At 51.2% G+C, this 24,570-nt stretch overlaps 2 protein-coding genes across 3 annotated transcripts; both read left to right on the forward strand.

Annotated features, from left to right (window-relative positions):
- B2M (beta-2-microglobulin) lies at nt 1-11,450 on the forward strand. 2 transcript variants are annotated; one of them, XM_007661684.2, is made up of 4 exons: nt 1-180; nt 7,898-8,170; nt 10,086-10,112; nt 10,888-11,450. In XM_007661684.2, exons 1-3 carry the CDS (start codon nt 111-113, stop codon nt 10,097-10,099), a joined length of 357 nt encoding a protein of 118 aa, XP_007659874.1. In that variant the 5' UTR covers nt 1-110; the 3' UTR covers nt 10,100-10,112; nt 10,888-11,450.
- A 1,062-nt stretch (nt 11,451-12,512) lies between these two features.
- On the forward strand, nt 12,513-21,912 carry TRIM69 (tripartite motif containing 69). The gene is made up of 7 exons (XM_029070642.2): nt 12,513-12,627; nt 14,972-15,482; nt 15,797-15,892; nt 16,417-16,650; nt 18,716-18,738; nt 19,859-19,983; nt 21,321-21,912. The coding sequence occupies exons 1-7, from the start codon at nt 12,608-12,610 to the stop codon at nt 21,863-21,865; spliced, it is 1,554 nt and encodes a 517-aa protein (XP_028926475.1). The 5' UTR covers nt 12,513-12,607; the 3' UTR covers nt 21,866-21,912.
- Nucleotides 21,913-24,570: the final 2,658 nt, after the last annotated feature.

The raw sequence follows: 24,570 nt of genomic DNA on the forward strand, positions 1-24,570 counted from the left end.
CTTTATAAGTGGGGAGCTGGGCGAGGGGCTCAGAGCCGAGTTGTGTGTTTGTGTCTTCGGGTGCTGCTCTACTCCCTTGTGTCCGTGGGCTGGTGAAGCCGGAGCTGGCCATGGGGAGCCGCTGGGGGATCGCCGTGCTCGGCCTCTTCTGCTTCGTCTCCTGCCTGGAGGCCATCACAAGTGAGTGTCCACTCAGGACAGGGGGTGACCCCCGGGGGGACAGTCCGGGCAGGGGGCTTGGACCGTCAGCCGTCCTGCAGACGAGGGTCCTGGAAAGGTCCGGACCAAGGGAGGAGGAGAACTCAGAAGGCTGGGTTGGGTAGGATGCTGAAACAGCCAGTCCGTTAAGAACATCTATCAGAGTCATAATGATCAGGGTGTTTGTTCATGCGATCGTTTTTATTGGTTAAAAGTATTTGTTAAGCGCTCACTATGTGTCCAGCACTGTTCTAAGCGCTGGGGGAGAGACAGCGTCATCAGGTTGCCCCTCGTGGGGCTCCCAGCCATAATCCCCATTTTACAGATGAGGTCACTGAGGCACAGAGAAGTGGCTTGCCCATGATCAACCAGCAGATAAGTGGTCCGGATTAGGACCCACATCTTCTGATTCCCAAGCCCGTACTCTTTTCACTGAGCCATTGATCGAGCGCTTACTGTGTGCGGAGCACTGTACTGAAGGCTGGGGGTGGGGGGAATATACTATAATAGTAATGTTGGTATTTGTTAAGCGCTTACTATGTGCCGAGCACTGTTCTAAGCGCCGGGGTAGATATACTAATCAGGTTGTCCCACGTGGGGCTCACAGTCTTAATCCCCATTTTACAGATGAAGTAATGGAGGCAACGAGAAGTTAAATGACTTGCCCATAGTCACACAGCTGAGAGATGGCGGAGTGGGGATTAGAACCCATGCTCTCTGACTCCTAAGCCCATGCTCTTTCCACTGAGCCACGCGGCTTCTCAACTATAACAGACATGTTCCCTGACCATCTCGAGTTCACGGTCTGGAGGGGGAGGCCGCATTAATATAAAGAGATAAAAATTCAGATATGTTCATAAATGCTGTGGGGCTGGGAGGGGAGATGAATAAAGAGAGTAAGTAAAGGCTACGCAGAAAGAAGGGCAAAGGGGAAACCCCCCCCACCCACCTCTAGCTCTCACCCTCTGTGCCCCACCCATCCTCACCCAGACCCGCCACGTGCGTCCTCTCCCCCACAGATGTGGGGACCCCGGGGGTGAGAATTGGGTGCTTGGTGGTTGAGGTGGGGGCACCCTGGCGAGGAGAGCATTGCCCTCCACTGCCACCCCTATTTCGGCTGGACCGGGCCAAGGAGGGCTTGCAGGTGACAGGCCAGAACAAAACCAGAGTCCCTGGTCGAGGTTGAGGTCAAGGGCCTGGCAGAGAGGTACCGGGCGAGCCCTTCGGCTGTTGTGGGTGGCATGGCCCAGACTCGGGCGTCAGAGGGACCTCCCTTCCTCTCTGTGGACTGCCCTCTGGGACCTGAAGGGGTTGAAGTCAGAGGACAGTAGAAATAAAATCAGGTGGGTGGTAGAAACTAAGTGGGAATCGGGCCATCCGGGTCCAGATCAGAAAACTGGCACCCTGGCTATGAAATTGAGGCTTGGAGTGACCCTCTAGGATGGGGATGGATGACCCTGATGTACCCTGACGAAGCATCCTGGCTCACCCGGGGCATCAAGCTCAGTGGAAAGAGCATGGGCTTTGGAGTCAGAGGTCATGAGTTTGAATCCTGGCTCTGCCACTTGTCAGCTGTGTGACTGTGGGCAAGTCACTTCTCTGTGCCTCAGTACCCTCATCTGTAAAATGGGGATGAAGACTGGGAGCACCACGTGGGACAACCTGATTTCCCTGTGTCTACCCCAGTGCTTAGAACAGTGCTCTGCACATAGTAAGCGCTTAACAAATACCAACATTATTATTACTTCTGGGACCCGGGCATCACTTCCAGGAATTCTATTCCACCAGTCTGGCCCCCTGCACATCTAGCCTGTCTCCAGTAGACCGACAATCACTTTAGAACCCTAATTAGTTGTGAAACAGCTTTTCATGGGTTTTGTTTACTCCTATCTGTAAGTACTTTGGGATTTTTCTGCTTCAGTAGATTGTAAGCTTCTCGAGGGCAGGAACGGTTTCCTTTCCTCAAGCTAAAGAAGGGCTTTGAGCGGGCTCAGTAGACTAACCACATACGCAGTGAACAACACAGGAAGTGTTGACTGAGAGGCCCAGCCCTGTTTCTAGTTCATCGTCTGGCTTTCTGCCAGGTGTTTTCCACAAAACAGCCTATTGAAGAGCTTCAAAGGGCGTGGGGCTCTTCTGACCCGATTTACTTTCGCTTTGCGGGGACGGAGCTGCCCCACGTGGGCTACTGTGGACCGTGCCCAGTCCTACCAGGGGAGGGATTTGGCGCCCACTTCCCTTGGTGGGCAGATGGCGTCAGAGTCTGTGGCCATCTTAGTTTCTCCAGTCTTCCCGAGCGGTCGCATCACCTTAACCGGGGAGGTGTGAATTGTGAAGGAGAAGATGGTTCCTATCAGTCCAGGGTATTTACTTAGCTCTTACTATGTGTAGAGCACTGTACTGAGCGCTTGGGAGAGTACAATTTAACAGAATTTGTTGACCTGCTACCTGCTTCCAAGGAGTTTACTGTCTAGAGTACACAGTTCCCGCGCCATCTAGTCTTACAATTCCTAGCATTGGTATTCAATCTCAAGTCGATCGTAGCATTAATCTAGCATCGTCTATGGCCATCTTTACCCCCCAAGATTACTCTGGCAGGCCCATAGAATAACCCCTTTCTTTTTTATTTCTCTTCTGAGGACCACAGTAATAGAGGTGTTTGAGTGCCTTCTGGGGATAGGGATCCTGTCTACTTACTGTATTATCCTCTCAAGCGCTTAGTACAGTACTCTGTTGTACAGCTCTGCACATCATAAGTGTTCAATAAATACCATTGAATTTTCTGCCCAAATTCAATAAATACCATTCGTTGAGACTTAGTTCAATGCTTTGGGAAGTACAAAGGAAAGCCAAAGGCTCATTTCCTGTCCACAAGGGGCATATGCTGTAATGGGGGAGACAGAGGTGGACATTTTCAAAAACAGAAACAGAGAAAATCAACTGAATGTGCAGTCGAATATCCACATGTTCTCAAGTGATAACGATGGGCAGAAACACACGCAATAAAGGGCAAGTGATGAGAAGCAGCATGGCCTACTAGATAGAGCATAGGCCTGGGAGTCAGAAAGACCTGGGATCTCATTCTGGCTCAGTCACTTGTCTGCTGTGACATGTGGGCAAGTCACTTAACCTCTCTGGGCCTCAGTTCCCCCATCTGCAAAATAGGGATTAAGACTGTGAGCCCCATGTGGGACATGTATTGTGCCCAAGCTGATTAGTTAGTTCCTACCCCAGCGCTTAGTAGAGTGTCTGCCACATAGTAAACCTTAATAAATACCATAAAAGAGGTGGGTGAAAAGTTGACAAGATTTGTGGTGCTGAGAATTTAGAGCTCGAGACACAGACTTCCAACTTGCTATTGATCTTGAAAATCAAAATGGAATTATCATTATAGGGGTAAAGCGGTGGTACTTACTGAGGGCTTACTTTGTGCACAGCACTGTATTAAGCGCTTGGGAGAGGACAGTACAACAGAGCTGGTAGACACGTTCCCTGCTAACAAGGAGTTTACAGTCTAGAAGGGAAACCAATTTGTACATTCCAAGCACTTAGTACAGTGCTCTGCACATAGTAAGTGCTCAATAAATACTATTGAATGAATAAATGAATGAAACAAGTTGTGCCTGTGCGGTAGAATTGCCTTACCCGAGGTGTGTCACTTGGAGATAGCTTAGCTGTACTCCAGGCTGCCCGGACCAGGGTGTGGCTGAGCCTGTGTGAGCCCAGCCCTGTCCCCCACCCCGATCCCCTCTGTTGCCAGGGACCAAAGACCCTTCCTGGGGCCGGGTGCCCCCCTTTTTTATGATTTTGTTAAGTGATTAACATGTGCCAGGTGCTGTACTAAGTGCTGGGTAGATATAAACTAATCAGTTTGGACACAGTCCCTGTCCCACATGGAACTCAGTCTTAATCCCCGGTTTACAGATAAGGTCACCGAGGCACACAGAAGTGAAGTGACTTGCCTATGGTTACACAGAAGACAAGTGGTGGAATGGGGGTTAGAACATGGATCCTTCAGATTCCTAGGCCCATGCTCTATCCACTAGGCCATACTGTGTCCCCAAGGTGCCTTGAACCCTGGACACAAAGTTTCAATCCCGGCCCCCGAACGGTGTGTCTGCGGTTTGCTACTCAGCCCGCCAGCGGCCCCTTCCTCTTTCTTCCTGCTCTGCCCCACCCTCCCCTAGACTTCCCTCCTCCCCCCCACCACCCCGCCCCCATTTTGCTACAGAAACCCATTTCCTGATTACTCATCCCCTTGAAGAGCTAAAATGGCCCCGGACCCCACGCGGCAAGAACGAAGAACCCCTTTGAGCCACATCTGACATCCAGGAGTCGGCCCTTGTGCCAGGGAGCTCGGACGCCCAGATGGGGGACATCTCCGAGTAGTCTGCTCCAAACTCCATCCCCCTCACCCCCTTCACTGCAGTCTACCTTCTCAGAATGGGCAACAGTTCCCTCCGTCCCATTTTTGACCCAGGAAGACACCCTGATGGTGAATTTCCTCCCTAGGGGTGTGTGTATCTGAAAAGGCCGACACGGGATCCATGGTCTGGGCTGCACTGTGTGCAGTCAGTCGTATTTATTGAGCACTTGCTGTGTGCAGAATACTGTACCGAGCGCTCGGGAGAGTACACTGTAAGATGCTTTCCTTGCTCACAACGACCTTACAGACTAGAGGAGGAGACAGATATAAATTGCAGATAGGTACATAACATAAACTGACCCTTGCAGGGTCTGATCTGATTGTTTTGAATCTGGCACTCAGTCCAGTGCTTGGAACATAGAGAAGCAGCATAGCCTAATGGAAAGAGGACGGACCTGGGCATCAGAGGACCTGGGTTCTCCTCCCAGCTCCACCGTGTGTCTGCTCTGTGACCTTGGGCAAGTCACTTTACTTCTCTGGGCCTCAGTTCCCTCATCTGTAAAATGGGGATTAAGACTGTGAGCCCCATACGGGACAGGGATTGGGTCCAACCTGATTAACTTGTATTTACTGTAGAGCTTAGAACAGTACTTGGCACATAAGTGCTTAGCAAGTACCATGATTCTCATTACTATAGTAAGGTCCTAGCAAATGCCATTATTAAAATTAATTTCTGTACTGCCTACAAATGAGCATGGAAGCTCTCACGCCTCAACTTCCACCTGTGCTTCCAAAGCGACCAACCGCACAAGGGAATTTGTTTGGAAATGCTCAGAGAAACACTGTAAATAATGTTGTTCTGGGAAAGGCATGCAGTAAGTCAGAGCCACACATCGGTGCCCAGAAGAGAAGGTCTGAGATCCTTTCCTGCCTCAACCCCATCAAATATGTTTCATTCATTCATTCATTCATTCAAACATTTATTGAGCGCTTCCTGTGTGCAAAGCACTGTACCAGAGAAGCAGTGTGGCTCAGTGGAAAGAGCATGGGCTTTGGAGTCAGGGCTCATGAGTTCGAATCCCAGCTCTGCCACTTGTCGGCTGTGTGACTGTGGGCAAGTCACTTAACTTCTCAGTGCCTCAGTTCCCTCATCTGTAAAATGGGGATTAAGACTGTGAGCCCAACATGGGACAACCTGATTCCCCTATGTCTACCCCAGCGCTTAGAACAGTGCTCGGCACATAGTAAGCGCTTACCAATTACCAACATTATTATTATTATTACCAAGCACTTGGAAGAGTACAATATAAAAATAGACACATTCCGTGCCCACACAGACTCATGGTCTAAAGCGGGGAGACAGAGGTTAATATACTTAAATTACAGTCATGTACAAAAGTGCCATGGGGATGATGAACAGAGCAAGTCAGGGTGACACAGAAGGCAGTGGGAGAAGAGGGCTTAATCAGGGAAGGCTTCTTGGAGGACTTGCAGTTGCTCCTCACTCACCCAACTGAGTGTTCTTGGCGGAAACTTAGAAACAGGCAGACCTTAAGACTAATGAACAGTGGCCTTCCATCCCCACCGTTCCAGAAGGTCACCCTTTTGGTGTCAACCTTGCCTCCTGTCACACATCTTCCACATTCCAGTCTTTTTTTATGGCATTTGTAAAGCGTTTACTATATGGCAGGCACTGTACTAATCCCTGAGGTAGATAAAAGCTAATCAAGTAGGACACAGTTCGTGTCCCACTTGGGACTCACAGTCTTAGTCCCCGTTTTATAGGGGGGGAAGTGAGATGCAGAGAAGCTGTCGTTCTCTAAATCCCTTGGGTCCTTCTTCTGTTATATTTCCTGCTCGTGCCTCTTCCCCTCCTGGTTGACCGGCTGGATTATGGGAACAGTTTGTCACATCATCTTAAACTCCATTTTATGACTCATCTCTCCTCTCCTTCAAATCCTCCCAACTGTTAACCATCTCATTTTACAGAAAACACATAATCCTAACCATTGGCCTCCAGGCCTCCTCCAGCCAATCTTTCTTAGATTCTCTCTTGCATGCTACGTCCCAGTTCACTCTTTTTACCTGATTGGACATATTGAGCACTTCCAATATGCAATGTGCTAGGAAAGAGTTTAATAAAGGAAAAATAAGGCCTGGCCCCTGGCCCTCAAGGGTTTCACGGTCTAGAAGGGAAGTTGGAGGTGGACATATGAGGAAAGCCTGAAATTCACAAAGACACAGAAACAGAGGAGCACAAGGGCAACAGTAGAGATCGGAAGAGTTCTGGAACATTGCTGCTAGTAGGCCCCTCACCTCCCATCTCAGGCAGGGCCATCTGGAATTCACTGATTCTCACTCCCTACTCCCCTTAACTCATATAGCTACCCGCTTGTCCTCCTTCCTCCTTTTTCAGTGCCATTTCCTTCACTAGACTCTGAACTCCTTGAAGTCAAGGATCATGTCTACTAATCTACTCTCCCAAGCTCTTAGTTCAGTGGTCTGCACACAGTAGTCATTCAATACATGAATCAGTCAATGGATCTTATTGAGTGCTTACGGGGTGCAGACCACTGGAACTAAGGGCTTTGGAGAGTAGATTGGTAGATTATTTGATTGACTCCCCTTATCAACTCTGTCAGTTCCTCCCCCCCCCCCCCCCCCAAAGCCCCTGGAAACCCACCGTCACCAAGAGGCCTTCCCCGACTAATCCCCATCTTCCCTGTCGTGCCATCCCATCCACGTGAATGTTGATTTGTTTTCTTTCAGTTATTTGCATTTATGTATGAACTCTCTTACCACCTATTGTGTGTTCAGTTCATGTCTGCTGGCCTCCTTCAAGGAGGCCATAAGCTCCTGGAGGGCACAAGCCCAGCGTGCACAACTTTGGCATGTTCCCTGTATATGTTTGGCATGTACAGCATGGCACTCTCCATGCAGAGGCCTCAGTCCATACTGTTGATTTTGGACCGAGCCAATGTCCTTCCAGATGGTTGGCCGCAGTGCAGAGGAGTCCAGGTGCGAATGACGGGCTTGGGGACGAGCGCCGCGGCAGACCAGTCCTTAGCTGACCGGTAGTTCTGTTCAGAGGGCAGTGACTCCGTCCAGGAGAGAGCAGGCCTAGCTGGGCCAGTTTACCCTTTGGGTAGCCTGAGTCAAAAGCGGAGCAATTAGACCCTCTGGCCCCATCCTTCTCCACTCCACCAGAGTGGACCTTGCTTGCTCCCCACATCGACAGGAAGGGGGTGGGAATTGGGAGTCAGGCTAGCCGCTGGCCAGAGCAGCCTCACAGTAATTTACCGTCTTTTGCCGGTCTCTCTCCATCTTCTCCAGGTTCTCCCAAGATCCAGGTGTACTCTCGCCACCCCGCGCAGATTGGAGAGAGTAACAACCTGAACTGCTATGTGTCTTCGTTCCACCCACCTCAGATCAGTATCCGACTCCTGAAGAATGGCCAGGAGATGCCAGGTGTGGAAATGTCTGACCTGTCTTTCAGCAATGACTGGACCTTCCACCGTCTGGTCCACACTGTCTTCACACCCAGCAACCAAGACACTTTCGAGTGTGAAGTTGTTCACGAAGGTGTTAAAAAAACTGTCAAATGGGGTGAGTATTGGGATCCCCTCTCTGGACAGGTGCTAGGGCTGGAACCCTCCCCAGGGTCCAAGTTGCTTTTCTGGGAGATGTTGTGGAGATGGGGGGGATGCCAGTGGAGGGGCCGAGGTCTTGCGGGGGCTCACCGTTAGCCTGGTCATGAGACAGATTTCTGTTGAGCCATCAGGACTTGCTCTGCCTAGCCTCCTGATAGGGAGGGCTGGATTCCCTCTTCTGAGTGCCCAGGCTAGTAGATTATATAGGGAGCCCCCCTTTATCCAAGTCTTTTTGCTGATTAAAACAAAATGATCACATGAATGGCTATTGATGCTATATGAAACTTGTCTGTCGATTAATATAAAGCCATCTGGGGTCATATTTTGGCCTTAAAATAGGTAGAATATAATTTTAATTCAAAATAGCCTTCTTCTTACCTAGATCCAGCAGAATTGAGAAGAAACAACATGTGACTGGATATTCATTCATTCAATAGTATTTATTGAGCTGTTACTATGTGCAGAGCACTGTACTAAGTGCTTGGAATGTACAAATCGGTAACAGAGACAGTCCCTGCCCTTTGATGGGCTTACAGTCTAATCAGGGGAGACGGACAGACAAGAACAATAGCAATAAATAGAATCAAGGGGATGAACATCTCATTAAAATAATAGCAAATACATAGAATCAAGGCAATGCACATTTCATTAACAAAATAAATAAGGTAATGAAAATATATACAGTTGAGCAGACATATACAGATATATACAGATTTTATCACGATACCTATAAAACAGATCACGTTATAGTAGGCTTAATCCTGCCCCAAGCTGCAGTTCTGCATTATATGGAAAACATTTTTTTCACATGTATAATTTGGATTTATTTTTGAAGGGGGCTCATGCTTAGCTTGAGGCTCCGAGCTGTCTGTAATCCCCACAGTTCTGCCTCCTACTTAGACTCTGAGCCAGCCCCGATAGGGACCTGATCCTCATGTAACTACCCTAGTGCTTAGCGCAGAGCTTGGCACATAGTAAGTACTTAACAGATATCACTATTATTATTAAAGTCACTGGATTAATGTGACCCTTCTGATGAGGCTGAACGTTCCGAGGGACCGGCTACAGGCTAGACAGGAGAGTGTCTTTAAGTAATTACACAGGGAGCCCCTTGTGGGGCAGGGATTGTCCCCGATCTGATGCACTTAGTTCAGTGCTTGGCACAAAGTAAGTGCCTAATAAATACTATGATAATAATTATTATTAGTTTCCTAATCCTCCCTCAGGTCGGTGGGAAGTCCAGCCTCCCACCCCCTAGGAATGGCTAAAATTACATGTATTTATTCCCCTGCTGGCCAGGTCGGAGGAGGAAGATGATGGCACTCCCCATCCTAAGCAACTCGGGGGCTGTGGCACCCAGGGAAACCCCAATGAGACTCTTTGTCTCCAAACTGCTGTCCTCCCCTTCTTCCCTTTCCCCCCTACAGAGCCTCGGGCATCCTCCAGCGTTAACTAGCAGGCGGATGGAAGCTGAGCAGCAATGTCAGGATGGCGCCAACTAGGTTGTGGAGGTTCTGTTCGGGCTGCGGCCAGACATAGGTGGATGGAGCACAAGCCTGGGAGTCAGAAGGACCTGGCTTCTAATCCCAGCTCTGTCGTTTGTCTAACGTGTGACCTTAAGCAAGTCACTTACCTTTTCTGTGCTTCAGTTACTTCATCTGTAAAATGGGGGTTAAGACTGTGAGTCCCATAGGGGAGAGGGACTATGTCCCACCTGATTAGTTTGTATCTACCCCAGCACTTAGAACAGTGCTTGACACATAGGAAGGGCTTAACAAACATCATCATTATTATTATTGTACCCCATTGCATCTCAAGGGGAAATTAATGAGTGCTTTTTCTTCTGTTTCTTCTCTCCTCACCGGTTTCAGAGCCAGACAACTAGCCGCATGTGGCAGGTGAGTTATGGACAGACTTTGCAACAGTGGTTTCTGCCTGTCTCAGGGGGTGGGTGACTGTCATAGGGTCCATAGACCCCTGGAACAGGCCTATATTGGGGAGACTAGGCAGCCCAGACAACCTCGATTGGGGCTGCAGCTGTAGGAAGCGTAGCTCTTCTGGGCAAAAAAAAAAGCCTCCTGGGGGTTAGGGGGAAATACAGACATTCTTGGGGTACAGCAGGGAGTGAGCTATGGTGTCTGGGGTGCCCCGGGGACCATAGTGCCATCTTGGTGGTGTTAGAGGGGCATAGGGCCATGGTGCCAGCACCATGGAGGGCCACAGAACTGGTGGACTGGAGTTGGGGTAGGGGGAGAAGAAGGCAGAGAAATCCTCTCTGAGCAGGCTATTCAATCAGTGGTATTTATTAAGCACTTACTATGTACAGAGCACTGTACTAAGTGCTTGGGAGAGTACTCTACAACAGAATTAGCAAATTCTCTGCCCTTGCTCCCCCAGCTGCCTACTCTGCCCAGCAGCTTCTTTCTCCACCAGCCCAAGGGAAAGGTGAGGGACATTATGGGAAAGGTAGCAGCAAATCCTCCTACATTTGTGGGTGCTGGGGGTCCCTTGTGCCCTCACTGGGGACCTGGGGAGCAGGGACTGAGGGACCCTGGGGTTCTGCCTGGTTGGGAGCCACAGGTGGGAGGGCCTGCCTGTGGCAGGCAAGTGGGTTTTTGAGGGGTCTCGCACCCTGAGTTGCCATATCCACTGTCCCTCAACCTCGTTCTTTAGGCCCGAAGAGGGAGCCATGCACTGAAATTCTCAAGAAACAAACACCCTTCTTCCTGTGATTTTTCCAGCAAAGCTTCTTCAGTGGCTGACTATATCGCCCAGCTTACAACCAAGAGCAGAATGCCTGCCATAACTGTCGAGAGCCTCCCATCTGACCCGGGCCTTCTTAATAGGCCAGAATGCAAGGCAGAGCCCATTTGGGGCCTCAATTTGGATTTGACACTGCTAAGTCTAGTTACCATCCGTCGCCAACAGGGCCAGCTATACGCTCCAGCTGAGGGTGGGCGCTAGCTGACCAGAGAAGCCTCCATCTGATCCGACTTCCACTCTGGTGCCCCTTCCTTTACCCTAGACCCCACTAGTCACCACAGTCCTCAGCCTTAGGTCCCAGGACCTTTCCCTGCTTTGCTTAGAATATCACAGAAAGCAGCCACGGAGTGAGATCGCCACAGCTGGTTTTCTATCAGGCGCTTTTAACCTACCAGCTGACGGAGTTAATTTTTGAGTTGTGTGAAATCTGTCTGTGCCTTCCTAATAAAAGTCATGGTACAGTGTCTAACCAAGCACCGAGTCGTCTGTGCGTGTGGGCCAGTGCAAAGGTTTCATTTTGGTACCGGCGTGCCGATTCTCATTTTACAGATGAGGACACTGAAGTCCAGAGAGGTCAAGGTCACAGCAGCCCATTGGCAGGTTTAGAATCTGGGTCTCCTGACTCCCACCGTCAAGCTTTTTCCCGGAGGCCTAGCTGCCCACACAATGCAGCCCGTTGGAAATGGAAAAGATTTTGCGGGAGATATGAGGGGCTGCGGGAGTGAGTTTTGAAAACGGACTGGGCCAGAAAGACCCGTGACTCTTTGACCTCGGGAATAGGCTGTCAGTCATGACAACTCGCGCCCTTTTCCTTTACCCAGGCCTGGGCCCCTACACCCACACAGCAGCCCCGAGAGGCTCAGGGCACCAACCTCGTGTGGGAGGGCACAAGCTCACGTGGGAGAACAGAGCCCACATGGGCAGGGATGAGTCTGCCTAGCTCCAAGGAGGGAGTGTGTGTAAGATGTTATGCTGGTCTTCTGTCCCAGCCAGCCCCATAGCCGATGTCACCCAACCCAATCTCAACTGCCTCATCTAAGCACACAGCACTCAATAAATACCATTGATGGAGTGCTCTATGTAATGGGTGCCGCTGCCTGATATGGGATAGGAGGGGGAGCACAAGCACATCCTCAGAGACATGGAGAGGCAGAGGGATTGGGCCCCTGCCAATGAGAGGAAATATGTTTGTTCTGTGGCGGGCCAGAAATCTCTCCCCCTACCTTGGTGGGAGTGGAACACATTAGCACGTTCTAACTTGAGGGGCTCTGCAGTTGGGGACCATCCGGGGATAAAGTTTGGGACTGGGGCAAAGCTAGTTGGAGGGCCCCTCGCGTTCCCCATTCAACCCAGACTTAGGCAAGCCTTCAGGAAAGACAAAAATCAATCTATCAGTTGTATGTGTTGGGCATCTACTTGAGTGAGGAGCACTGTACTAAGCACTTGAGAGAACACATTAGAAGCAAAGCACATCTTCCCTGCCCTGAAGGGGCTAACAATCTAATGGATGACACAGGAAGACAAATTGCCAGCGGTGTCCTAGCAACCGACCAACTGCCATGGAACCCGATGGCTACCACCTCTGCCTTGACCTCCATCCCCAACTCCTGCCCCGACCTGGCAGTGCCCAATGGATCTGCAGTCATGGAAGTGAGGAGGCGGGGGCCAGGCTAGACAAGGGGGCTGGGGTGATGGGGCAGCCGGGGTGCTCCTTCCCCCCAGATACAGCACTGGGGGAGGAGAGATGTGGGGGAAGAGAAGGAGAATGGTTCAAACAGTAGCTGTCCCCAGTCTGGTTGTCCACCGGCTTGGGGGTCAGGACAGGGTCAGCCCCACAGAGACTGGGTGGGGGCTTCAGTGGTCAGGCCGCCCCAGAGGCTGAGTGGGGAAAGACTCTTGAAAGGAGGAGGGAGTGGGAGCTGGGATTTGATTTCCACATAAATCATAGAAGGTGGGAGACGGGGCCATGCTGGGACTCCCTGGTTGTCTGGGATGGCTGACCTCCACTTACCCATCTCTCCATCACCCAGCTGGGTTGTCCCCACCCCAACCCAACATGGGGGGGCCCCGGGGGCTGCACCTACCCACCCTAGGGCAGACAGGCCAGAACCGGGGCTAACACAAAGCAATACTTATGCATATAAAATATAATAAAGTAATAATCCTGCTGTTTCTTACCAAGCAGTGGAGTAACAATAATAATTATGGCGTTTGTTAAGCACTTACTATGTGCCAAGCATTGTGCAGTGCTGGGGTAACAAGTGCTGGACACAATCCTTAGTCCCATATAGGGCTCACAGTTTTAATCCCTACTTTACAGATGAGAGAACTGAGGCACAGAGAAGTGAATTGATTTGCCCAAGGTCATACAGCAGACGAGTGGTGGAACCAAGATTAGAACCCAGGTTTTTCTGACTCCCAGGCCCGAACTCTATTCACTAGGCCACGCTGCTGCTTCTCACTTGGGTTCTAGTCTCAGCCCTGCCACTTGGCTGCTGTGTGACCTTGGGCAAATAACTTCACTTCTCTGTGCCTCAATTCCCTCATTGGCAAAATGGGGATTCAATACACGTACTCCCTCCCACTTAGACTGTGAGGCCCATGTGGGACAGGGACTGTCTCCAACCTGATTATCTTGTATCTTCTACCCCAGCGCTTAGTACAATGCTTGGCACATGGTAAGGGCTTAACAAATATTATTATTATTACTGTTATTATCCTTGTCAACCTCAGGTGAAGAAATTGTGGCCCAGCAAGCATAAGTAACTTGCCTGAGGTCTCCCACAGCAGAGACTAGAACCCAGCTCTCCTGATTCCAAGCCACGTGCCTCTTGCCCCAGGCCTCGCTGCCTGCTTAAGAAAGTGAGATATTTTGTCCACCTCACTGCCAACCTCTCCCCCACATACTACCTCTGGCTTGAAACGCCTTCCCTTATGTCAGAGAGATAATTTCTCTTCCCCACTTCAAAACCTTATTGAAGGCACATCTCCTCCAAGAAACCTTCCCTGACTAAGCCCTCCTCTCCTCTCTTCTCCTACTCTCTTCTGGGACACTCTTACTTGCTCCTTGATTCATCCTCCCTCCCATCCCCATGACACATATATATAATTTATTTATTTACATTAGTGTTTGTTTCCCTCTCTAGACTGTGAGCTCATTGTGGACAGGAATGTGTTATAGTGAACTCTCCCAAGAGCTTAGTACAGTGCTTTGAACATAGTAAGCACTCAATAAATACGATTGAATGAGTGAATGAAAATGAGAGCAGAAGGAAAGGGACCGTGGGGACTTGGGATTGTTCAGTCCCCCTGGAGTTGTGCAATCTCCCCGACAACCCCCCCACAGGCACCTCTCCTGCCCTGCCTGGAAAGGGTCAATCCTCCATTTCCCCGGTTCGAGGCCACAGTATGGCATGGGAGAGAATCCTCCCGTGCCTTGGTGTCCTGGACTTCTGCTTTGGCGCCTGCCCTGTAGTTGGGGCTCCTGGGCAAGCGTTGGCCCCTGGGCCTCAGTTTCCCTTCTAATCAGAGGGACAGAAGGATGAGCAACTGGGAGTGAGGCGCTTTACCAGAGTCAGTCAGTCGATCAGATTTATTGAGTGCTTACTGTGTTCAGAGCACTGTATTAAGTGCTTGGGAGAGTATCGAACAACAATAAACAGACACATTCCATGCCCACAATGAACTTACAGACTAGAGAGGGAGCCAGACAAATTAAAACAAAAAATTGGAGAGAGGTGGTCCCCAGGTGCCTGACCCCCTCACTATACCATGATTATAACAGTAGTAAGGACATACTGAGCGCCTACTGAATATATTGCATTGCAGCCGCTGTCCCGAGTGGTGGGGAGGGGCGTGCTTCTCACAGAATAGGCTCCTCACCCCCAGCCTGGGCGCTCCTCTGCGGCCCCCCAAATCCAAGCCTAGAGGTTCAGGCAGGCCCTCGGCAGGGAGAGAAGTCCTCGTTCAGGCCTTTCCCTTCCCACCATGCCAGCAAATACCACCAGAACGAGCAGCCCTCTTCACCCATCATGCCCACCATGAGCAGCAACACTGAAGAGAAAAAAGGGCCTGCTGCCGCCTCCAGCCTTGACCCCCACATGGCCTCCGAGGCTCAGGTGGAGGAGATCATGCAGGACCTGAGCTGCCCTCTCTGCCGAGACTGGTTCGGAGACCCGATCCTCCTGGCCTGCGGCCACAACTTCTGCAGCATCTGCCTCAGCGGACTGTGGGGCCAGCGGGAGGACACTTACTGCCCCGAGTGCCAGCAGCTGTGCCAAGACCGCCAAGGCACCCCCAACTGGGCTCTGGGGCGGCTGGTGGAGAAGGTGCGGGGCCTGCCCTTGGGACGGGGCCAGCCCCAGTGCCAGGAGCACAATGAGAGCCTCAAGCTGTTCTGCAAGCAGAGCGGGAAGCTGGGCTGTTTCCAGTGCAAGGACTCCCAGCTGACCAAGGGGCAGGTCCCCGAGTTCCTGAAGATCCCAGATGCCGTCCAGCTGTACACGGTGGGTGCGGACCCTCACGGGGTTGGGGGCAGCTGGAGAACTCCCTGGGGCCCTGCCCTTCCCACCCGGGACCCCTCGGCCCCGTCCCCACCCCCCAGCCCAGAAATGCCTCTGCAGAATCTCTGGGCTGGGAAATGTTAACGTCACGGTCCCTTGTGCCCATCCACGGGCCTGCCCAGGTCCCCTCTCCAGCCCACTTTCTCCCTCTTTCTCCGTCCCCCTCTCTCACACCTGGAGAACCTAGATGTGGGGAGAGTGAGAGGAAAGGGGACCTCCCCAGGGCTGCTGGACAATTGTCGGCTCCCCACTCCTAGGAGGAGTTGATGACCACTCGTGGCCACATGGAGGTGGCCCTGTCAGAGCTGCAGAGCCTGCGTGCCATACAGAAGGAAGCCATCTCTGCTCACAAGGTGAGGGGGTCACGGGGAAGGGGCTTGGGGACTTGAAGAAGCAGCATGGTATAGTGGATAGAGATTGGCCTGGAAGTCAGGTCATGGATTCTATTCCCTGCTCTGCCATTTGTTTGCTGTGTGTTTTGGGGCAAGCACTTCAGTTCCCTGGGCCTCAGTTACTTCATCTGTAAAATGGAGATTGAGACTGTGAGCCCCACATGGGACAGGGAGAGTCCAACCTGATTTTCTTGCATCCACCCCAGTGCTTAGTATAGCACCTGGTCCACAGTAAGTGCATAACAAATACCATAATTATTATTATTATCGGGACTTGTGGGCGGAGTCTGGAGTGGGGAGGAGGGGCTGAGCCCCAGGTTGGGGGATTAGAATTGGGTACTCAGCAGGATGGGTAGGCTTGACCTTTCCCCAGACATGCTGAAGCTTCCCTCTGATTGCTTGAGCTCTCAGGCCACCGGGAGGCCTCTGCCCTTTCGCAGTCTCCGTCCCCAGCCTTAACCAACTGGGTGGGGTGGGACTTCCAGGAGAATCAGCTACGCCTGCAACACCACATCTCGCTGGAGTTCTTGAAGCTGCACCAGTTCCTGCACAGCAAAGAGAAGCGCCTCCTGGAGGAGCTGAGGGAGGAGGGCAAAGCCCAGAACCAGGAGATGGACAGGAACCTGATCCAGCTCCAGGAGCGGGGCAACAGAGCCAAGGAGATGCTGGTGGCCATCCAGAGCCGGATGGAACAGCACAACTCCTTCAAGTTCCTTGTGGTGGGTCGCTCTGGCTGAGCTGGGGCAGGGAGCTGGGGGCTGGGCGGACCGGGCTGGGGAGGTGAGGGAGGGAATCTGTGGGATTGCTTGCCTTGCTTGGCATGAAATTTCCTTGGGGTGGGGGTCTTTCCAAGGTTTGGGTCAGTACCCCACTAAACTCCCTGGAAAAGGCCACTAGGGAAGAATTGTTTACCAGGCCTTAGATTAGCTGCCTCTGGGGCCTCCACCCGTAAGGACATGGCAGGAGGAGTTGTATCTCCTGTTCCTATGGAATCAATCGATCGATCATATTTATTGGGTGCTGTCCTGCTATCCTGTCCAGTGCAACTGCTCGAAGTGGATGTGGTTGGAGACAGGGCCTACTCACCCTACTCATTTTGGGCAGCGTACGTGTCTGCTAATTCTTTTGCATTGTACTCTCCCAAGTGCTTAGTATAGTGCTCCGCACATAGTAAGTGCTCAATATACAATTGATTGATTATTGATTGTCAAGCCCATCATCCCTCTTCCCCATCTGCATGAGTGGCCTGGGGTTGATTGCCATGGTGTCTGAAGTCACTGCCCCAGATATGAACATGCCTGCAGTTTGGGCAGTTCTAATAATAATGATAATAATAATAATAATAATTTTGGTATTTGTTAAGCACTTATGTGTCAGTCACTGGGGTGGTTACAAGCAAATCAGGTTGGATATAGTCCCGGTCCCACATGGGGCTTAGAGTCTCAATCCCCATTTTACAGATGAGGTAACTAAGGCACAGAGAAATGGAGTGACTTGCCCAAGATCACACAGCCGATACTCCCTTTAAAGCTCTCAGCCTCTCCCCCAGAAGACTGCTTTACCGGGACCAAAAAATTCAAGGCCTTCAGGCTCCAGTTACCCATGCCCTGCAGGGTCACCTCGTGGTCTGTCTCAACTCCAGGATCTTTGGAGTCGGCAGAAGCTGCACTTCCCCCTAATGGATTCTACTGCCTGCAAGCAGGACACGAATATTTCGGTTTTAAAAATGTTGTAGTAGGGGTTTTTTACAGCTAAAAGGTTCCATAACCCCGAAGGCCACTCGTGCATGTGGAAAACCCTATGTGTGCACAGACTATGGAGTAGTAGTTTCTGGTATTTTTTGAGCACCTGGACATGACTGTGGGAGAAGCAGCATGGCCTGGATCACAGGCCTGGGTGTCAGAAGAACCTGGCTTCTAATCCCAGCTCTGCCACTTGTCTGCTGTGTGACTTGGGCCAAGTCACTTCGCTTCTCTGGGCCTCAGTTACCTCATCTGGAAAGTGGGGATTTACACTGTGAGCCCTGTGTGGGACAGGGACTGTGTCCAACCTGATTATCTTGTGTCTACCCAGCACTTAGTACAGTTCCTGGCACAAAGTAAGCACATAACAAATACCACAATTATTATTATTATTATTTGTGGTATTTTTTGAGCACTGGATTGTACTGTGAGCACTGCATGGCACTGCACTGAACTAAGCACATGGAGCTATACCATGGCCCTTGAAATCAGCCCAGACTGAGCCAGACTCTGTCCCCCGGGGCTTCCTGATCCTGTAGAAGGGGGAAGCAGGGCCAAGGCCCAAGCTGAGTTCTTGTCCGGGGCACGTTGGATCAATCTATCATATGTCAATCAGTCAATCGTATTTATTAATTGCTTAGTGTGTGCAGAACACTGTACTGAGTGCTTGGGAGAGTACTATAGAATAGATGTGATAGACATGTACCCTGCCCACAAGGAGCTTACAGTCTAGAGGGGATGATGAGTCGTTCATGAGTCAGGAGATGAATGAGGTATTCTGAGCTTTCTAGGACAGCTGGCGATCCTCCTGCTCCCTGTGGCAGAGCCACAGAGATCTTCTGGCAGGGACCCGGGGAAGGGAGAGGAACCGGTTTATGGTGCCTCGGTGTGGGGAAGCTTTGTTGCGAATGAGGGGACTGGAAGGGCAGAGACCATCCCTCTCCTGGGGCACTACTCCGGAGGAGACACTGCCCCCCCAAATCTCTTGGGGGGACTAGCAAGGCCGAGAGCTGACCTCTCTGTCTCTTCCTTCCTCTCCCAGGACATCAAGTCCTTCCTGCAGAGGTAAGTCAATCAATCAATCATATTTATTGAGTGCTTACTGTGTGCTCATCGTGGACAGGGAATGTCTGTTCACTGTTGTATAGTACTCTCCCAAGTGTTTAGTACAGTACTCTGCACACAGTCAGTGCTCAATAAATACGACTGAATGAATCAGTGAATTAATTAATGTGTGCCAAGCACTGTACTATGTACTTGGGAGAGTACAATGTAACAGAGTTGGTAGACATGTTCCCTGCCCTCAGTGAGCTTACAGTCTAGGGAGGGTGACAGATATTAATACAAATAAATTACAGATATGGTCATAAGTGCTGGGGGCCTGAGGGAGGCATGAAAATAGGGAAGCAGCATGGCTTAGTGGTTAGAGAATGGGCCTGGGAGTCAGAAGGACACTAGATTCTAGTCCCAGTTTTGCCACCTGTCTACTATATGATGTTGAGCACGTCTTTGAACTTCTCTGTGCCTCAGTTGCCTCATCTGTAAAATGGGGATTAATTGTGAGCCCCGGTGGGACACGGAATATGTACAACCTAATTAGCTTGTATCTACCCCATCGCTTAGTACAGTATCTGGCACGGAGTAAGCGCTTAACAAATACCATTAAAAAACATTTTTAAAAAGGAAGCAAGTGCAAGGGTGACACAGAAGGGAATAGGAAATGAGGGTTTAGTCAGGGAAGGCCTCTTGGAAGAGATGTGTCTCCGTGCTCTGGGTTCCTTCTGCTAGGGCCCAGTGGCTGCCTGATAACAATGATTCTTGTCAATCAATCAAGCAGTTGTATTTATCGAGCACTTTCTGTGTGCAGGGCACTGTCCTAAGCACTTGTAGAGTACAACACAATAGAACAGACACATTCCCTGCCTACAGTGAGCTTACAGTGTAGAGGTGGGAGTCAGATAGTAATATAAATATATAATATTAATATATTTTGTAGAGATGTACAAAAGTACTGTGAGGCTGTGGGGGGAGGGGTGAATAAAGGGAGAAAGTCAGGGTGACACAAAAGGGAGTGGGACAAGAGGAAAGGAAGGCTTAATCAGGGAAAGTCTCTTGAAGGAGATGTGCCTTCAATAAGGCTTTGAAGATGGGGAGATGATCATCTGTCGGGTATGTGTCCTCACAGCCTGGAGCAAGGGACCGAGGTACTGCTCCCCTGTGAGGTCCTCATCAGGGAGCTGAGCCTAGGCAAGTTCAAGGGCCCTATTCAGCACATGGTGTGGACAGAAATGCGGACAATCCTCTGCCCAGGTATGTAGAGGCCCGAGGAGGCTGCCCCGGAGTTGGGCCATCAACCAATCGGGCAACCAGCCGATCATCAGCATTTCTCAATAGCTTGTTTTGTGCAGAGGGTTTGGGAGGGGACAATAGATTTAGCCGATGTGATCCCTCTCCTCAATGAACTGATAGTCTGGAGAGCCAAATCCCAGAGGAAACCAAAATACAGGGTACGGAGGGGTTAAGTGACCTGATCAAGGTCATGCAGCAGAAAAGTTGCAGAGCTTGGATTAGAACCCAGGCCCTTTGACTTCCAGAGCCAGGTTCTTTCCATTAGGCCATGCAGCTGTGTTTACCCTCTGCCCAACCCAGCCTTCCTTTTCCAGTCTGAGAATGAAAATGGTGTCAGGGAGGCAGCTTGGCCCTAAAGAAAGAGCAGGGGACTGGCAAAAAGGGCATCTGGGTTCTACTCCCCGTTCTGCCAGTCCTGCAGTGGACAAGTGGACAGTCCTTGGACAAATCACTTAACCTTTCTGGCCCTCAGTTTGCTCATCTGTAAAATGGGGACCTAATTTTTCATTTTGTATAAACTCCAATCCTTAGTAGAGTCCTTAGCAAAGAGTAATCCCTCAGTAAACCCCCAAATAATACAAATGTCCTAGGGATTCCCACACCTTCAAAAATCAGAGTGCCCCTGATTCTGTGTAATAAGAGGAAAAAGGAATACCCAAGAAGTAACCTGACCAAACAGAAACTCCTTACCATCAACTTTAAAGTATTCAATCGCCTTGCTCCATCCTACCTCACCTCACCTCGCTACTCTCCTACTACGACCTAGCCTACACACTTCACCTTTCTCATGCCAAACTTCTCACTGTACCTTAATTTCATCTATCTCGCCAATGTCCTCTAACACAAGTCCTACCTCTGACCTGGAATGCCCTCCCTCTTGATATCCGACAGGCAATTACTCTTACCGCCTTCAAAGCCTTAATGTTCCTGCTTGACTAAGCCCTTCTTTCCTCTTCTCCCATTCCCTTCTGCACCACCTTGACTTGCTCCCTTTATTCATTCTCCCCACCCCAGTACTTCTACACATATCTGTGATTTTATTTGTTTATATTAATGCCTGTCTCTCTTTACACTGTAAGCTTCCTGTGGGCAGGGAATGTGTCTGTTATATTGTTATATTGTACTCTCCCCAGCTCTTAGCACAGAGCTCTGCACAAAGCTAGTGCTCAGTAAATACAACTGACTGACTGACTGTCCTTTCTGCTTGTGTGCTGGCTCAGGACACTGTGCTTGTGCATGTTGGTATGTCTGGGTGTGCAAAACTGTTCCCTGCCCTTTCATGACTCCCTTCTGGCCAGGCCTTTCCTTGGTGACTCTGGACCCCAAAACGGCCCACCCGAACTTGGTGCTGTCAGAAGACCAGACTAGCGTACATCACGACGACATCAAACGGCCCCTGCAGGACTTCCCAGAGCGGTTTGACTCGAGCGTGGCGGTGCTGGGCACGGAGGGCTTCACCACGGGCAAGCACTACTGGGAGGTGGAAGTGGCCAACAAGACCAAGTGGACAGTGGGCATCGTCAGGGAGTCCATTCCCCGCAAAGGCAACTGCCCCTTGTCTCCCCAGGAGGGGTTCTGGCTTCTGCGCCTGAGGAACGGGACGGAGCTGAAGGCTCTGGATGTTCCCTCCCGCAGCCTGGAGCTGGGCCAGGCCCTCTGCAAGGTGGGGGTGTACCTGGACCACGAGGGAGGTCAGGTGTCCTACTACGATGCCAGCACCATGGCCCACCTGTACACTTTCAACAGCACCTTCACCGAGAAGCTCTTCCCCTACTTCTGCCCCTGTTTGAACGAGGCCGGGAAGAACTCGGAGCCACTGCGCATCCACCATCCCATCTTGTAGGCCCCGATGGGTCAGCTCGGGCCCCCATTAAAGAAGGCGGAAGTGGCTGTCTGGCCTTGGGTTTCATTTCCAGTCAGGCTGCTGCTCCCTCCCTCCCTTTCAGGGAGACGGGAGCCCGGAGAGATGGAAGGCCTGCTTTCGGGATCCTATCTGGGCCAGGCTGGAGCCGCTTTTGCCATCCTTTGGATCCTGTGGGTGGAGAGGCCCGTGCCACCACATTTCTTGTTGCCACAGTCGCTGTGGGCCGCCCCACCCCGCCCCGATCACCATAGCAGTGCCAGCGACACATTTTAAACCTAGGATGGGGTGCTGGGGGAGGTCTGATCTAGTCCAACCTCACCGATCAGCTGGGTGCTTAGTCCCCAAATGGGCAGAAAGTTACAATTAACACAACAACGACTTGGTAGACACAATCCCTGCCTTCAAGGACCTTACAGTCAGGAGGGGTGGGCAGTGTCCTGAGTACAAGCTTGGCATGTTTTGAAGACCCTGTGAAATTGGGTGACCAGTCAAGGTAGTTACAGGAGTTGAACCTTCGACGTACCGGACTTTGGGCTCCGGCATGCTCTCTCCCCAGGTATTCCTCCTCCTATCTCCAGCACCAACACCAACACCCTTCCTTTAATAATAATAATAATAATAATAATGTTGGTATTTGTTAAGCGCTTACTATGTGCCAAGCACTGTTCTGAGCACTGGGGTAGACACAGGGGAATCAGGTTGTCCCACGTGGGGCTCACAGTCTTAATCCCCATTTTACAGATGAGGTAACTGAGGCACAGAGAAGTGAAGTGACTTGCCCAAAGTCACACAGCTGATGACTTGCCCAAAGTCACACAGCTGACAAGTGGCAGAGCCGGGATTCGAACCCATGAACTCTGACTCCAAAGCCCATGTTCTTTCCACTGAGCCATGAAATACCCCTCCCCGCCATCCTCTCCCTCTCCTAATCTCCCACTTTACAATCCCAAGAAAGGGGTCATCCCATCTGTGCCCACAGTGCTGTACTGGGTACCGGGGAGAGTAATAATAATAACAATATTGGTATTTGTTAAGCGCTTACTATGTGCAGAGCACTGTTCTAAGCGCTGGGGTAGATACAGGGTCATCAAGTTGTCCCACGTGAGGCTCACAGTCTTAATCCCCATTTTACAGATGAGGTAATTGAGGCCCAGAGAAGTTAAGTGACTTGCCCACAGTCACACAGCTGCCAAGTGGCGGAGCCAGGATTTGAACCCATGACCTCTGACTCCAAAGCCCGTGTTCTTTCCACTGAGCCACAACACTCTGGCTGTGTTGGTAGGCACTATTCCTGCTTGCCCACCTAAGATTTTTCAAGAGGGGAGATGCTTGGAGTGAATCCTTGCCGATCTCACCGATTCCCTCTTCCTTTAGGGGTGTCTCTAAAATCACCCCACTCTCCCCCAGATACATTAAACCTAGTATCTCCTCCCCCTCTCTTCCTCCAGCTTATGTTTGTTTTTTTTACTTCTTTACTTACACTCTGAATCCCACATGGGACAGGGACTGTGTCCAATGTGATAAACTTTGTAATAATAATAATGAGGAGGATGATGGTATTTACAATGTGCCAGGAACTGTACTAAGCACCATGGTGGATACAAGCAAATCGAGTTAGACCCAATCACTGAGCAGTATGGCTCAGTGGAAAGAGCCCGGGCTTGGGAGTCAGAGGATATGGGTTCGATTCCTGACTCTGCCACTTGTCAGCGGTGTGACTGTGGGCAAGTCACTTCACTTCTCTGTGCCTCAGTTACCTCATCTGTAAAATGGGTATTAAGACTGTGAGCCTCATGTGGGACAACCTGATTACCCTGTATCTACCCCAGTGCTTAGAACAGTGCTCTGCATATAGTAAGTGCTTTATTTTTTATGGAGAAGCAGCGTGGCTCAGTGGAAAGAGCCCGGCCTTGGGAGTCAGAGGTCATGGGTTCTAATCCCCGCTCTGCCGCTTGTCAGCTGTGTGACTTTGGGCAAGTCACTTAACTTCTTTGAGCCTCAATTTCCTCATCTGTAAAATGGGGATTAAGACCGTGAGCCCCACGTGGGTCAACCTGATCACCTTGTATCCCCCCAGCGCTTAGAATAGTGCTTTGCACATAGTAAGTGCTTAACAAATACCATCATTATTACAGACACCCAGCGTGGCTCAGTGGAAAGAACCCGAGCTTGGGAGTCAGAGGTCATGGGTTCGAATTCCGACTCTGCCACTTGTCAGCCGGGTGACTGTGGGCACTTCACGTGGGCCTCAGTGACCTCATCTGTAAAATGGGGACGAAGACTGGGAACCTCACGTGGGACAACCTGACTGTCCCCTACCTCCCCCAGCGCTTAGAACAGTGCTCTGCACATAGTGAGCGCTTAACAAATGCCATTATAATAAGAATTCCCCCCCTACCCGGCTTCGGGGGGAACAAGGTGGGTGGCGCCAAGCTCGACGGCCCCTTACACCTCCGGGCGCCTCGCGCGCGCGCCCTGAGCGCCCCTCCTCGCGCGCGCCCCTGGAAGCCCCGTCGCGCGCCGGCCTCGCGCCCCTGGAAGCCCCGTCGCGCGCCGGCCTCGCGCGCCGGCCTCGCGCGCCGGCCTCGCGCGCCGGCCTCGCGCGCCGGCCTCGCGCGCCGGCCTCGCGCGCCGGCCTCGCGCGCCGGCCTCGCGCGCCCTTCCCGCGCGCCCGCCCCGCGCGC

This window comes from Ornithorhynchus anatinus, chromosome 8 (assembly GCF_004115215.2).
Source record: "Ornithorhynchus anatinus isolate Pmale09 chromosome 8, mOrnAna1.pri.v4, whole genome shotgun sequence".
Taxonomy (NCBI): Eukaryota; Metazoa; Chordata; class Mammalia; order Monotremata; family Ornithorhynchidae; genus Ornithorhynchus; species Ornithorhynchus anatinus.

Bases quoted from the DNA above. Each gene is read 5' to 3' on its own strand.
- B2M (XM_007661684.2), top strand. From the start codon at position 111: ATGGGGAGCCGCTGGGGGATCGCCGTGCTCGGCCTCTTCTGCTTCGTC. The intron at 181-7,897 runs GTGAGTGTCCAC...CATCTTCTCCAG, and splicing joins CTGCCTGGAGGCCATCACAA to GTTCTCCCAAGATCCAGGTG.
- TRIM69 (XM_029070642.2), top strand. From the start codon at position 12,608: ATGGATCTGCAGTCATGGAA. The intron at 12,628-14,971 runs GTGAGGAGGCGG...CCACCATGCCAG, and splicing joins ATGGATCTGCAGTCATGGAA to CAAATACCACCAGAACGAGC. The intron at 19,984-21,320 runs GTATGTAGAGGC...CCTTCTGGCCAG, and splicing joins GCGGACAATCCTCTGCCCAG to GCCTTTCCTTGGTGACTCTG.